This window comes from Malus domestica, chromosome 17 (assembly GCF_042453785.1).
Source record: "Malus domestica chromosome 17, GDT2T_hap1".
Lineage (NCBI taxonomy): Eukaryota > Viridiplantae > Streptophyta > Magnoliopsida > Rosales > Rosaceae > Malus > Malus domestica.
The window spans coordinates 33,707,978-33,722,701 of record NC_091677.1 but is presented as its reverse complement, the minus strand read 5'-3'; the positions used below and the strand labels follow the sequence as shown (position 1 = coordinate 33,722,701).

Below are 14,724 nucleotides of genomic sequence, written 5' to 3'. Positions count from 1 at the left end.
AGACCTTTGGGGCAAACACCAACTTGGGCAGTTGTCGATATTTGTTTTCATTTGGTTTTGGTTTTGATCCACATCAAATATTTCATTCATTTAATTGGAAAGGTTTCCTTTCACACGTAATTGGGTTAATTTCATCTTATCAAGTCACTTTCGGGTTTATTATGAATGTGAAATGAATTATTTTGATTAAATTTGAATTGCAATCCTTGCAGTGGTTGACAAAGAGAAACAAAAGAGCTCTCTATGAAGCTCTTGAGAATATGCTATTAGGGCTCCTATCTTTGCTTCTAACAGTAGGACAAGACCGCATTTCAGATATGTGTACATCGAAGGCTGTTGAAGCTACTTGGCATCCATGCAATAGTAAGCAACATATCAAATCAGACAAAGGCAAAGATAAGAGTGGTGCTTCAGATGACAACTCCCGCAGATGGCTTCCCTCAGCCTTGGATTCCAGTGGGGGGTGGCCGATGTGAGCTGCTGGATATGACAAATGTGCAACCAAGGTGCACTGAATTGTCCATGCTTTTAGTTTTATAAAATATGACAAGTTAATATACATGTTTTCTTTGTTTTTTGACCTATAGAAATGAAACTGAATGTGATTTTGCAAATTATTCATCTGCACTGGTTCATTTTAGGACATGACTCCATTTGTGTCGCCTTTGTAATGCATCTTTTCGTGCCAATTATTCACGTCTATTATGGCTAATAGTTTCAAAACCCGCAGCGAAGCGCGGGCATTTTTTCTAGCTTTTGTCTAAAGAAAGCTTTTCAATTGCACTATTCAAATGAATAGTAACTTGGAGTGGATTTTGAGTTATTTACAAAATTACCATCATCTCTTCACCGCAAATTGAAAATTTCGATTTATTTACAAAATTACCACTGCTTTTGCACAGTTTAAGAGCGCCCACGCGTTAATCATCGTGGATTGCTCTGCTTCGACTACGTTTCCGTCCGTTTCCATCGCCATTTCTTTCCCTCTTTTTCTCTCCCGACTCTCTCTCACTGCCCTATTCTCTCACGCCCGCTCACCATCTCACTCCAGGCAATACATACATGAACTCGATGAGAAGCCACCATCTCTTATCTACAAAGCGAATAAGAACTCAGCAGATTGTATGTTACTCCTCCCCAATATTTTCTGTATGTTTTCTTCAATTATTTGTTTTTGGGTTTGTTTCTTTCCCGAGAATAAGAAGAAAGAAACAGGAAAAATTAATATTGGGTAGTTAATTTATCTTGGAGTGTTATATTTATTCAAGACATCAGGGGAATTAGGTACATAATTGATTGATTACCTGAGTAAATTTCTTTGATTTTTTCTGAAAGAATTTGTTTTTTTTTCTGGGATTTTGATGTTTTCTTCAATTTTACCACTTTGGTCGTGGCTTCCACTCAAATGTTAATGTAATTTAATTTTTTTGGGTATTATAGCAAATTATATATATAGTTTGCCGTTATAGTTTGGTCCTTTTTATGCAGTAGATTGTAGAAAAATGATCAAAAACAGCTTCAAGCAAGCACATGAGTTTGGTAAGTTTTGGTGTTCATATGCTGAATTTGTTTATGCTTTGTGTATTTCTATTCAATTTATATCAGTTTCAGAATTTATAATTGTGATGTTTATAAGTCTATGGAGTAAGTTGCATAATTGTGCGGCATCTTTTATATGCAGAGAAGAGACGCGCTGAATCTCACTCCGCCATTCGCCCCTCCGTCCTCTCATGATCTCTCACACCCTCTCTCTAATTTCAGAACAATATTAAGCAGCTTGAGCTCTCTTTGCATTGAATCAATGGCAGTCATCTAGAGGTGATTTTTCTTTGCCTTTATGTTGGGTTAGTGAATTTTTAGCTTAATTTGGGTAGTGTCGGTTCCGTTTTGGCTTAATTTCGATTTTCAACTCTAATAAAATATTGGTTTTAGGGATTTCTTCTTTGTGATCATCTTCATGTTTGATTGGTGATTTAGCGTGTGGATTGTCTACTTCTTTGATGAAAACTCACACCGTTGGGACTAATATAGGTTTCTCATATTTTCTTCCACCATTTGTGAGGGATTTAATTTTCCTTTTCTGGTTTTCTTATACTCAAGGTATGATTTACATTCTGGAATTCATGGTTCAATTGGAAACCACGATGACATATCAACGTGTGTTGGACCCTCGATTTTGTATTATTTACATTCCTGCCATTTTATGTTATTGTGTTATTTGGGTATGAATTCTTCCGTTGTTTGTCCATGCAGGCCGAGGTTAAGGGGCAAAAAATCACATGGTTGACCCCTCACCCTTTGCAGTAAGTTTTGACTGATGATATTGATTATATTTCGTACTTTGTGTTTCTTTTTGTCCGTTATCAACCTCTGTTCGATTATGGAGTGGGAGTTTGATAAAGAATGTGACTTTGAGATGACAAGAGTTTTTGAAATTGTGTTGTAGCCATGTGTGAAGCTGAATGATGCAACCTTTGATCTCTCCCATCTGAATAAAGCTAAATTTTTGTATTAACATGTAATAATATTTAAATGTATACTAAGTTTCTCGGTAGCCAAAACAGACCCTTTACATGATTCTGTCCAGAATTCGTTTAAAGATTTAAAAAATTTCTTCACTCTGTTAATGGGTTTGATTTTTCCCCATCTGTTTTGCAGTTTGAGTCTACTGAGTTCTGCGGATTCACTCAATTGCAATCATCTCTTCTACAAGTAATCTCTACCTTCATTGTTATTTGCATATGAATGTTAGGTTTTATTTGGATGTATTAATACTTGGAATGTGCTTGATCATATTGCCAGTGTTTGCTTATTTTTTACAGCACTTGCACCGTGAAGTCGATGAAATTGGGTTCCATTTGTCCAGTTTATAAAATTCCATATCGACGCAGAGGTATGAATCATGATAATTTTATGTGTACAATGATCAATTGGTGATGGATACATCAATCTTTTGTGTTTCAGTTTCTTTTGTGTTCGTGTAACTGATCCTGGGATGTTTGTTGCAGGCACTGGGAAGACGACTCTGTCTACGGATCATAATCGGTATCTAATTGGAGATGATGAGCACTGCTGGGGCAACAATGGTGTGTCAAACATTGAAGGTGGTTGCTATGCCAAGTGCATTGATTTGTCAATGGACAAGGAACCAGATATTTGGAATGCTATCAAATTTGGGACTGGTACTTAACATCATGATTTAATTGAACGTTCTACTTTAAAAATGACAGTGCGCAAAATGTTTATGTTCTGTGTCATGATTGGAGTGATATTTCAAATTCTTATCAAATATGGTTGCATGTGTTTGGCAGTTTTGGAGAATGTCGTGTTCGATGACCATAATCGAGAAGTTGATTACTCAGAGAAATCTGTTACTGTTTAGTAATTTAAATTGTGGGGTTATTCAATTGAAAGTTTTAATTTATAGTTTAGTTTAGTTTTTTATTTATTTATAATTTTGCTATTTTGTTTGTGTTTGATTATATTGAATTCGAATTTCAGTGAACTTATGTTTGGGTTTGATATTTTCCTACAGGTCGTGATTGAGGGAGCTTGAAATGGCAATTGGATTTCACGTCGTTGGTAAGGAAGACCCTTCAAGCGTCTTCCATTTTGTTCTATCGCTTTTCTGCTTCTCTTCCTCCCTCTTTCTCTCCCCCTCTCTCTGCCTCAAATTCAATCCGGTCATCTAAAAACGTAGTTCTTCTATTTTTCTCTGCCATTTTCCAGAAACGGATCAGGCGTTTCAGATTTGGATTTGGATTTTGGGGATTGTATGATTATATCTCTATTCATTTGGCTGTCTCGATCAATAATTTCAATCTTCAGATTTGCGAATGCCCTTTGCTATCTGCTCGATTGGAAGTGCTCAATATCTTTGAAAATCCTCTCACTAATACATGTGCATCTTGCCTCTCCGCTATCTTGGAAAATTGCAAGGGTAAAATGCTTTCATTGAAGCTCAAGCATTTAAATTATTCGTTTCTGTTCTTACTGATGTTTAGTAGCATTCCTCAGTCCCCTGGTGTTCATTTATTTAATTTTTTTTTTTAGATTAATTATTGATATTTTGTTGACTTTAATTGATTGAAGCTCTTCGTTTGGTTGTAGCCATCCGATTACGTAACTTACAGCCCCAATTGCTTGAGGGGTTATGAATTTTGAACTGTTTTGAATGAAATGTTGTGGAATTTGAATTGTTTTGAAAAAGCCAGGTATCTTTTCATCCATTTTACTTCTTTTATGGAGACATTTGTTAATTTGAATTTGGTTGCTGATTTAAGAGGCATTTTTTTTCTTAATTGCTTGAGGGATTTGCTGCATATTTGCGTATTTCAATGTATTTGTTATGGTTTGTAGTTTCTCTATGTTTCGTAATGGGAAGAGATTGTTGATAATTTTAATTTATGATAGCTCATGTCATATGCTTTTTTTTCATTGCTTCAAATATAGATTGATTACTAAAACACATATACTGACCATCTTCCTTTTCGCATGTGATGGTGGATAAATCTTCATGCAGGTCTATCTGGGGGAGCAGTATGTATCCTATGCTGCCCAATGTCATTTTCTTAGTCAAAGGTTTAACATCTCAACCCTAGCAGCCAGAACCCCAAAGGTTGCATCTTCCAAGTGGGGAATTACGTTAGGGTTTCAAATCGGGAGATGCGTATTCGAACTCTAATTCATGATTTGTGTTTGTGATCTTTACGATTCGTTCGAGGAACCAATGTTTCGTCATCTAGATGTTAAGGTACGCATGCTATTGAGTTGATTAATTTGAAATTTGATGTGATTTTTGTTGTTTTTACTGGCAATGCTAAACACTTCTTCAACCAGATGGATTCATTAGCTTCTTTGGAAGGCAATAAGCAAGTGCTAACTTCTTTTTTTATTGAATTGCATCTCCAATTATTTTCCATTGTTTGGTGAGAAAATGTCTTTTAGTTATGAGATCCGTGTTCCTATTATACACTTTTAATGTTGATTGCACATTCTTCATTTATAGTTGCTGCTCTTACTTTTTTCTAAATGTTGATGCTGGTATTTATTTAATTTGCTCACTTTTGCTTCTTGCAGTGTCTCCATGGTCAATGTCCCATTCTTCATTGTTGACAACTTTATCATTTGATATACTTCAACTTCTCATTCTTCATGATTCAGACTTTCAGCTATATCGATTAGTACTGAGTGAAGTACAAGTGGCAATAGAGAATAATGTGAAAAGATTTGTTACGAGTTAAAGGTGAATCCGAGGTAAGTTGCTGTCCAGTTTTTTCGACGAGGTTTTCCGAGTTTCCGGCGAGTTTCTTATTTAATTTTTATTGTTTTTACAAGGATCCTTCCCGCCTCTTCCATACTCTTAAGTTCGCAACCTCTGCCGCTTCCAGCTCTGGACTCAGATCCGAAGCCCTCATGTGTAGATTCCCTCACACTTCTCCCTCTCTCATTTCCATGTTAATCATTCCAATTTTCATTTTTGTGTCGAATTCTAAATTTTAGAATCAGGGTTTAGATTAGAATCATGTGTTACACATTTGGGATTTTGAGTGCAGTTAGTATTTCATGTTTTCCCTCTTTTTTTTTTTAGATAATCAACTGTTATTAAGCTGTTTTGGTAGTGATTAGAACTTCCTTTAGAAATAATGAATCAAGTGATAGAGAGATAAGGTAATCGAAACAGTTCAAATATGAAGGAAAAAAGGTTTTGCTTTTATAAGGTTTCAATTTTTTTGAAGTTTGGAGGCTTATGTCAATCTACATCAATTGTTTGAATGGTTGTATCTAAGTATGCATTATCCATTCAATTGAGCTGATGATGCATGTGTGCCAATGAATTTTGAAGAGTTCGGCTTGGTTTTCTCTCTTTGGTCTTAACATGAAAGGCGAGGCACCTGTTCGTTAACTAATTGAGTCCCTTCTCCAAGTTTTTAGTATATATTGGGTCGCTGTAATTTGCTTTTATGAGCACATCTGTAACTAAAGAAAATTTAAGCTGTCAAGTTCCCAAAATGTCTAAGGGTATATCAAGTTTAACAAGGCACGAACTGTGATCAATTGAAATGCAGTGAAATTAGGTATTTTACACTAAAAAATTCAGTTAACTTTAGACCATAGGATTAGCATTTTGCACATGTGAGTATCATTAACCTGCTCATTTTATTTTCCTGAATAAGAAACAAACTGTCATTGAAGGGAGAAGACATTGTACAAAAACAAAGTTTATGCAAGATTTATATACGTGAGATCTTTGCTGCCATAGTTTTTACTTGCTATATATATTGGGTCATAGTGGATAGCTGGGATAACCTCACAATAAGTATGTATTCTTCTTCTATATAATCAATTCTATAGCTGTTGTTTTTTCCTGATCCATATTTGCATTCTACATGTTATCTTTGTGACCGACTTATCAAGTCACTAAGCAGCAAGCGTAATCAAAGGTGAACCATTTCATGAAATTATGATATTCTGAACAATGAATTTGTGTTTCAGTTAAACAAGAAGCTAAAGCGTAATCAAAGGATTTGTCGACCTATTGTGGAAGGTGAGATGCCAACTTTGTTTCCCAATACTTATCTTTTATGGAAATTTTAATATTTTATATTTTGAAACTCAAAACTGATTGTCCTTTACATGTTTTATGTAAATAGTGACATCTATGCACATATGCTTACAATCAGTTCATCAAAATCTTGGTTATTTAAATTCTTAAGAGATGCCTATGTTGATTTGTGATTTTGTTCCCCCGTATTTTACTTTCTTTGTTTGCAAGAAGCATGTTCAGTTGATTCAATTTATTCTTTTACTTTCTATGACAAAGCAATCCTTTGCAGTCCTTTGGTTTCAAGGTTTTTTTTTTTTTTTGAATCTGGCGTCCTACGTGCAATTACATGTGTGAGAGACTTTTTAAATTAGACGCATTACACGCTTCTTATGGATTTTATAACGTCAGATTTTCATTCAGTTGCTGTTTTAAATTTGGGCTTCCATTTGGTTGAGCATCCTTTTCTCCAAAAGGTAACATTGTTTCTAATGCCTAATCAAATTTTGATTTCTTGGGTCATTACAATTTATTTAGTTTTGTAAAGAGAAATTGTTTACGAGTGCAAACAACTGCCAGCTTTTATTTTGTAGTCTGAATATGCCAATAAGACCATATAATTATAATAGTTGGGACAGTTACTGTAAATCTTTTTGTGACGTTTTTTAATGGGTATATTATTCCATTGTTTTCAGGGATGGACAGAAGTCCCAAGCATCAATCTCTTTGTGATCATTGCTGGGAAAATATCGTGGTCATTTTGAGTTCGGATTCAGCTAGCATGTGGTAAGCGTTTCTTTTCTGATTACTTTCATTTGTTTATTTGTGAATCAATAACTTTTTTAGGAATAATGAATGTCACAATTGCTGATAAATTGATACTTTATTCGGAGCTTGAATTGTAGATCTGTGCAAGCTATCCATATCTGGATCAATGCTATGGACTCTTCTCAACCTATGGACCTCAAATTTCAGTGTGTCTTCCATCATTTATCCTACCTCACTATGCATGGAGCTATTACATTTGCAATCATATTAATTTCTTGAAAACAATATTTATATTTCTCTGTAAACTGCTAATTTTGGAATATACTATCGTTTCCTTGCTGGTACATTAAAATGAAAATATGAAAAGTAGTCTCAATCTCGCTCGGGGGTGTTGTAGGCCAATTCGATGCTACGAGGCACTTCGTTTAGGGCTATCTGAGGGTGAGAGGTGTTGGGTGTCTGAGACAAGGGGTTTCAGTTTAGGGAACCAAAACATTCAGTTTCGTCCTGTTCATTGTACAATGTCTTTTCATGTGAGTTCAGTTCAATGTATATAAAAACGAAGTTGCATATCTTACCGACCCCATTTACTCATCTATTCCTCTCTTCATTCATGATTGTGTTGAATTTATTTAGGTGAAATGTATCTTATTCATGTAGTTAAAGGTGATGCATTTAAGTCCCGCAGCATCGCGCGGGCACATTTTCTAGTTTAGACTAAAGTAATGAGAAAAATAGTTTTCTATTAACTTTTTGGTTAAAAAGATGACTCACAAGTATATCTAATCTTTTTTCCCTCAAATTATTTTGACATTTGTAGTTGCATTGCCAAAAGTTAAAAAAAAACAACAAATATTAAATAAATAAAATTTTCTTCAATGTCTTCAAACAATAATAAAATAAAATAAGCATACATAAAAAAAATTACGAACACATCAAACTTGCAGCAATGTTGTTCCTCAATGTCTCTATTTCTTGTGCTTCGGGTCCTTCGGTAATATGATATTCTTCTTGTTCTTCATCCGAGTTTGTGTCATCATCCAAGTCATCCTTCATGTTGTCAAAATGATTATCACGTCGGGCATACCTTCTTATATAATTGTGAAGCGTCATAGTTGCGATTATTATCTTTACTTGCTTCTTAAATGAGTAACTAGGCATGTCTCTTAAAATGCTCCACCTCTTTTTCCATACACCAAAAGTGCGTTCAATGACACTCCTAAGAGAAGAGTGTATGTGGTTAAATACCTCTCTAGATCCTGTTGGTTCTCTGCCCCTACGAAAATCAGGAAGATGATACCTTTCACCTTTATAGGGTCCTAAATAGCCGCTCATCTGTGGGTACCCAGCATTCACAAGATAATATTTTCCTGTAATGTTCAAAACATGCTACTATGATATAAAAAGAAACTATAAAAAGTGTCTAATCAAATGCAAAATTTCAAACATATGCACAAGTTTGAGACATTACCATTAGGAGGCTTAGGAAAATTTAAAGCACCGTTTCGTAAAACAGATAAAAATATCCTTGTATCATGTGCAGTTCCTTCCCAACCTGCACATGCAAAGATGAATTGCATGTCAAAATTACATACGGCCATTACATTTTGAGTTGGTGTCCCTTTCCTGCCAATATATGGTATTTGATCTCCGGGAGGTATTGTGGCTTGAACATGTACACCATCAATAGCACCAATACAGTTCTGCAAATAATATTATAACACAATTTTCAATAAATATAACTTAATTCATAAGACAAAGCAAGAAGTATCATATCTAGTTTTTTTTTTACCTTAAAGTGGGGCATATATCTAGAGTCGCTTAATATCTCTGCAGAGACACCATTAAACATAGGATCCAGTGGTTTGATAACATCAACAGCCATAAGGCATACAATATCAAGTAACTGACTAAAGTATCTGCTCACAGTCTCGCCGGAGTGTTGAAATCGTTCTTGTGCTGACCTATTCCCTTCACCTTGTCCTAGAATAAACAAAAACATTCTTAACATTTCACCAGGACACATTCTCCTTGAACCCCTCAATCCATACTTGTTTTGCAGGTCACTACACAATCTCATAAATACCTCTTTATCCATTCTGAACATCCTATGACAACGCCTCTCATTTCCCCGTAATATTTCCATTAACCACTTATATCCTGTTTGAGATGAATCCATACAAGGTGTTTTGTGGATATATGTTTGATAATAATGTTCTATAGTACGAACACAAAGGCATACAGTTTGGTTGAACTCTTCCTCATCTTGCAAGATGTCCATATCTTGAAAGAGATCTGCAATTTTGAAAAAAAAATAAAAATCTCATCATTATTCCTACAAATAGGAGTACATGCATGAAAAAAAATTATTCTTAAATAAAGAATCCAAAACCATCCAATTATAATCCCAAGTAAAACACAAAGAAATCCAAGTAACCATCCCAAATGACAAATCAAAATAATAAACTCAAGTTTAAAGATATCTTAGACTATACTGTCTACCACGAAATATAAAACTTTGCAAACTAAATGCATCACATGGCACTTAATTTTCAGCTTGCTCATAGTTAAGCCATTGAAACTTGATGTCCAGATCTTCTATAGTTAAGAACATTTCTCTCTTCTCTTGTTTTAGAAATAATCGAGTTGCAAATAACCACAAAGGGCTCCCAGGCCCTGCACCAGGTAAAGATGAAACTATCTTCATCACTTCAGCAATGCTACTATTTTGTAAGCCCTTGGCCATGTTTGAAGTTGTTGTATTTCTACTCTCAATTGCACTAACCATACGATCAATCTGTTCTGACAACTTAGCAGCACCTCCCAATTTCCCCTTCTTTGCAACAACTCCTTTATCCTTATTCTCTTTCTTAACTTGTGTATCAAATTGTTGAGTTCTTTTTTTCTTCTTCCCCAAATACTTCTCATCGGCTTGAGTATTTTTGAGTGGGATAACATCATCAAAATCACTACTGTCAATTTGAATGCCATCATCCTCATCAGATTCATCATTATTTTCACATGGAAGTACACCAGACGAGGGTGCCCAAGCATGATCACCAGTAGCAGTGGTATTCATGAACATCCTATCTAGCTTATCTTCCATATCAGGGCTAATTCCTTTTCTACGCAGACTTTTATATTTTTTGTTGATCTGCAATTTAAAGAAACAAGTATTAAAATGCATTCAAGCTCAATAATAGACAAACAACATCCAGAAACTAACAAGAAGCTTACAAACCTGAATTTTATTATGCCACCACTCATCCGAAGCATCAACGGTGTTGAGCTTGGGATTCCATCCTAGACCAGTTTCTTTTCCCTTTAGTTCTTTCCATAATTTCCATTGCTCTTTAAGTGCATCCCACTTATTTTTTAGCTGTTGTTTACTATACTCATCTCCAGTCTCTTTATTTAGGTTAATACTCACATTTTCCCATCCCTCTTTTTTAAAGTGGGTACCAGGACGATTTCCTGCCTCCACTTCCTTGATACACACGTCACAAAATAGTGATGTATTGTGAGCATTCCATACAGCTGGCAGTTGTGATCCACTTGCCCCATTACTTTCCTTCTTAACCATCTGTGTATACAATTATATATATATATATATATATATATGTGTGTGTGTGTGTGTGTGTGTGTGTGTGTGTGTGTGTGTGTGTGTATTGATACACACTTAAGAATTTTAGCACATATTTTTTATATATACAGAAAGAACATATCAATTGATCAAGTGAATTTGTTACTATAAACAACTAAAGTGCAAAAAAAAAAAAAAAAAAAACAAGTCCAATTCATTGTCAAGAAATCACATGATTGTTGCTCTGGATGCATAGATAAAAAAATGACCAGGTTTGCATCAAGAAAATATAAGATAAACATGGCAATTCAAACATGACTAAGAACAACTCTAATAGAAATTCGACTACTCTAGTAAAAATTTGATCGAATTCAATTTACATGAGCATTTAGGTGATAATAGCATAACAATTCCCAAGCCATGAGCCCTTAAATAGAAGTAATCATATGGAAAAAGATTACTTGAAAGTTTAAACAAGAGCAATGTAATCCAAAACTAATAAATTAAGCTGAAGAACTCCGTCAAAATCAATTGATCATGCTGTTTCTCTAGCAGTCTCTGTACAGAAGCAATTAAGGGGGTGTTTGTTTGCCTTCTTTAGTTCTCACTCGACGCTTAAGTTAAAAGTTAGTGCAATCCATGTTTGTTCACTGGCGGGACTAAAGGTAAATGGGACAAAGGAGGACTCGCCTCGACTAAATCCCTCACTAGGAGGTCTTAGCGAGGCCCCCCAAAAACAACGGGATTGCTAGTCCCGTCTCCCTGGTATGCGAGCAGCGTCCTACGAACCCACATGAGTAGCATTAACCCCCCTTCTCCAGAAACGGTTGTCTCTGATCTCCATCGTCCTGCAAACCCAGCGCCATTTTGGCATCTGGGTTGGTGATTTGGGATTTTTTGCCATCTAGGTCAACCCGAACGATGAAAAAGAAGAAGGAGAGAAAGAATATTTCTTGCCTCTTTCGTTTCAATGGCGTATACTGAAACATCAACCTCCTCCTAAGATTTCTCACAATCTAAAGTCTCGACTTTTGCAGCGGACGACATTGTTTTACGATGATGATGAACTAGCGGAGAATGTTGAAGTTCGTGCAGGCCTTGGCGGCCCATAGCCTCCTCTTCTCCTTTACGCTACTGCTCGTCCTCAAACTATATGGCGTTGCCGCCTCCTACTATTGGTGATCCGTTTACTCTCTCTCTCTCTCTCTTTTTCTTTCCTCAGTTTTCCAGCTCTAACTTTTGTTTAATTTGAATGGAATTGTCAAATTTTAGGGTGGGAAAGTTTGGGAATTTTGTTGGATTGATAAGGCAGGTGATGGGTGTTGTTTGGTCTGATGGAAAATTGGTTTGCATGTGAACTGTGTATATTTGTGATCGAGAAGAAAAGGAAAAAGGAATTGGACGGGAAAGGAAAATGGAAGAGATGGAGAAAAAGGAGGAGAGATAGTTTGACCAAAGAAAATGGAGAGACAGATAGAGTTCTTTGTTTTTGGATAAAAAAAAAAGGAAAATTAATTTTTATCCTACTTTTTAGTCCGATACTGCATCAAATGCTTCATTAAGCTAATCTAAGACAATCCAGCTTAGTTCCTAAAGCTAGTCCAATCCGAGACATTCCAGTGCAACAAACGCACCCTTAAGTGGACTAGCTAATTTGGAAAGTAATGATACCACAATGGATGTGCGTCTTTTACCAATCGAGATCAAGAATTAGGAAATGAGGATCCAATGAATGAGGAAGTATTATCTTCAAATGAGTAATTGTGGGAATGGAGATGTAACTGCTGAGAGAACCAAGGGTAAAGTGGCTGCTGAACCGAATAATGTGGTAGCACGTGAAATGATGATATAATGACATTTATGGAATGAGACTTACAAAATAGATAAATGATTTTGGATTGAATTGAATTCTTGTAAGAATAATCTATGAAATGAGACTTACAAATTGGAATTGGATCCCCAAAAACTGAGCCCCCTGAGCAATGAATTTGGGCCGTTGAAATTTAATCCAATGACTACAATTATTATAACTTTTAGAGGGGCCCTGTTTGTAACCGTTTGATCAAATTTCAATTGTCCTAATTCTTTGCTCAGAAGGCTCAGTTTTTAGGGATCCGCAGGGGATTTGGTTCCTTACAAAATAAACGATTCAGATCATTAAAGTTCGTTGTGGAGTGGACCTACACCTAATCCCCATTTTTTTGAAAAAATGGGGATCTTTTTGCATAAAGGGCGTGATACTATACATATCGATATAGCTCAATGTGTGACTCTGAAGCTAACGACTTCACTTATCTAAAAGGGAGATTATATTCACACATCCTAAATTACTTCCCTCACATCCTTTAATTTTTTAATCTTTTTCTATCAAGTGTTAGTAGTGTGTAGAAAATAAAATAAAAATTAAAAATGTGTGGAAGAAATTTTGGGTGTGTGAATATAATTTCTCTATTTGACAACCCAAAGAATTTCACTTTTTTTTTCCTTTAATTTGTGTTTTTCGACTGTTAATTTCTGAGAATTTATGAAAACAGACGAAATCAGTTTAATTGTTTGCTAAAGTTTTGAACTTCTCTTGTTGGGAATGAAATGTATTGCATGAATTAAATTGTTTCTTCTTTTTTGTTTGTTTGTTTGTTTTCTTGTTATCAGATATGAAGTTTTTGACTTTCTTTTGTACTGCTTAGAGTAAAAAGGACCTCTATTACTGTTATTAACGTGTGATTTTACGAAGCCAGTTGCAAAATCCGCCATTTTTGTTCATTTTTTCGATTAGAAAAACCTTTTATTCAACTAATAGTTAAGGGTTAGGTGTGAGTGTGACTATTGGGATTTTGGTCTTGATTCTTCTGTTAAAATGACTATTGTATTAAATTTGTCATTTCCGTTTTATTTGTTGTAGATGGCTAGATGGGATGAGATTATGTCCCTTCCTGTGCAGAGTCCACCTGCACTGGAGTTTTCTTCTTCTGATCTTGTGTGGTCAAAGGTGGAAGGTTGGCGGGACAAGAAAGATGGAGTTGCTCTAATTCCGTTTCCTAGAGTTGACGATTTTCTGAGGGGTGAATGCTCTAATAAAGAATGTCCAACAAGATTTCATGTTGAAGCGAGGCGACGGCGGCAGCCATAGACGCCTAACAAACCAAAGGTTGATGGTATTCTAGGTATTCTTTAGTGGCGCGTATCATATATAATCAGGATAAGCATGTAGATAGGAAATGAGTGCCATGCCATGGTCCACAAGATAAGATGGCTGCTGGAACACGTGCTATATTTGCCCCTTGTATCTCTGAGGATCTGCTTCTTCGTGTACAATCTTTGTTATATGCGGGGGTCTCTGTGGAGACTATAATGCAGAGACACGATGAATCTGTAGAGAAACAGGGTGGTCCATCTAACCGTGATGACCTTTTAACCTATAGGTATGTTCGAGGCAGGAGAGGGTCATTCGATGCTCTATATATGAATTGGATGCTGATGATGCGGTTAGCATTAGCATGTGGGTAGAAAACCATCAGAGTCATGTTTTCTTCTATTAGGATTTCTCTTATGTGGACCCTTTCACTTTGGGCATTCAAACAGAGTGGCAGTTGCAACAGATGATTTGCTTCGGCAATCACAGCCTTATAGCTTTCTGATTCAAGGTTCGGAACAACCAAATTGAAGGTCCGTTTAGTTTGTTTAACCTTTTATTATTAACTACAATTGTTAATAATAATGAGAAACCGAATATGTTCATGTTGCAATGTGACATCCCATATCGTCCAGGGGAGTGATCCTTAAATGTATATTCTCATCTCTACCTAGCACGAGGCCTTTTGGGAACTCA

The 14,724-nt window shown here is 35.7% G+C and overlaps 1 protein-coding gene and 1 pseudogene across 13 annotated transcripts; both read left to right on the top strand.

Moving 5' to 3' along the window:
- Window positions 1–212: 212 nt before the first annotated feature.
- On the top strand, window positions 213–7,884 carry LOC103405915 (phosphoenolpyruvate carboxykinase (ATP)-like). Of its 13 annotated transcripts, XR_011577947.1 has the most exons (16): window positions 213–506; window positions 1,492–1,539; window positions 1,682–1,818; window positions 1,933–2,303; window positions 2,659–2,712; window positions 2,823–2,893; window positions 3,009–3,182; window positions 3,312–3,393; window positions 3,536–3,582; window positions 3,829–3,940; window positions 4,523–4,753; window positions 5,080–5,256; window positions 5,338–5,419; window positions 6,496–6,547; window positions 7,240–7,330; window positions 7,450–7,884. XR_011577947.1 is itself a non-coding variant. In XM_070817007.1 (7 exons), the coding sequence occupies exons 1-6, from the start codon at window positions 2,248–2,250 to the stop codon at window positions 3,544–3,546; spliced, it is 432 nt and encodes a 143-aa protein (XP_070673108.1). In that variant the 5' UTR covers window positions 2,016–2,247; the 3' UTR covers window positions 3,547–3,582; window positions 3,730–3,932. The 13 variants fall into 13 exon arrangements, 2 of the variants coding, with proteins under 2 accessions (XP_070673108.1, XP_070673109.1); XR_011577946.1 differs by having other exon boundaries at window positions 3,536–3,940; XR_011577945.1 differs by lacking the exons at window positions 213–506; window positions 1,492–1,539; window positions 1,682–1,818 and having other exon boundaries at window positions 2,016–2,303; window positions 3,312–3,377.
- A 5,913-nt stretch (window positions 7,885–13,797) lies between these two features.
- On the top strand, window positions 13,798–14,678 carry LOC139187551 (uncharacterized; annotated as a pseudogene).
- Window positions 14,679–14,724: the final 46 nt, after the last annotated feature.

Coding starts and splice junctions, on each gene's coding strand:
- LOC103405915 (XM_070817007.1), top strand. CDS start 2,248: ATGCAGGCCGAGGTTAAGGGGCAAAAAATCACATGGTTGACCCCTCAC. Junction 2,304..2,658: donor TTGACCCCTCACCCTTTGCA/GTAAGTTTTGAC, acceptor TCTGTTTTGCAG/TTTGAGTCTACTGAGTTCTG. Junction 3,183..3,311: donor TGCTATCAAATTTGGGACTG/GTACTTAACATC, acceptor TGTGTTTGGCAG/TTTTGGAGAATGTCGTGTTC.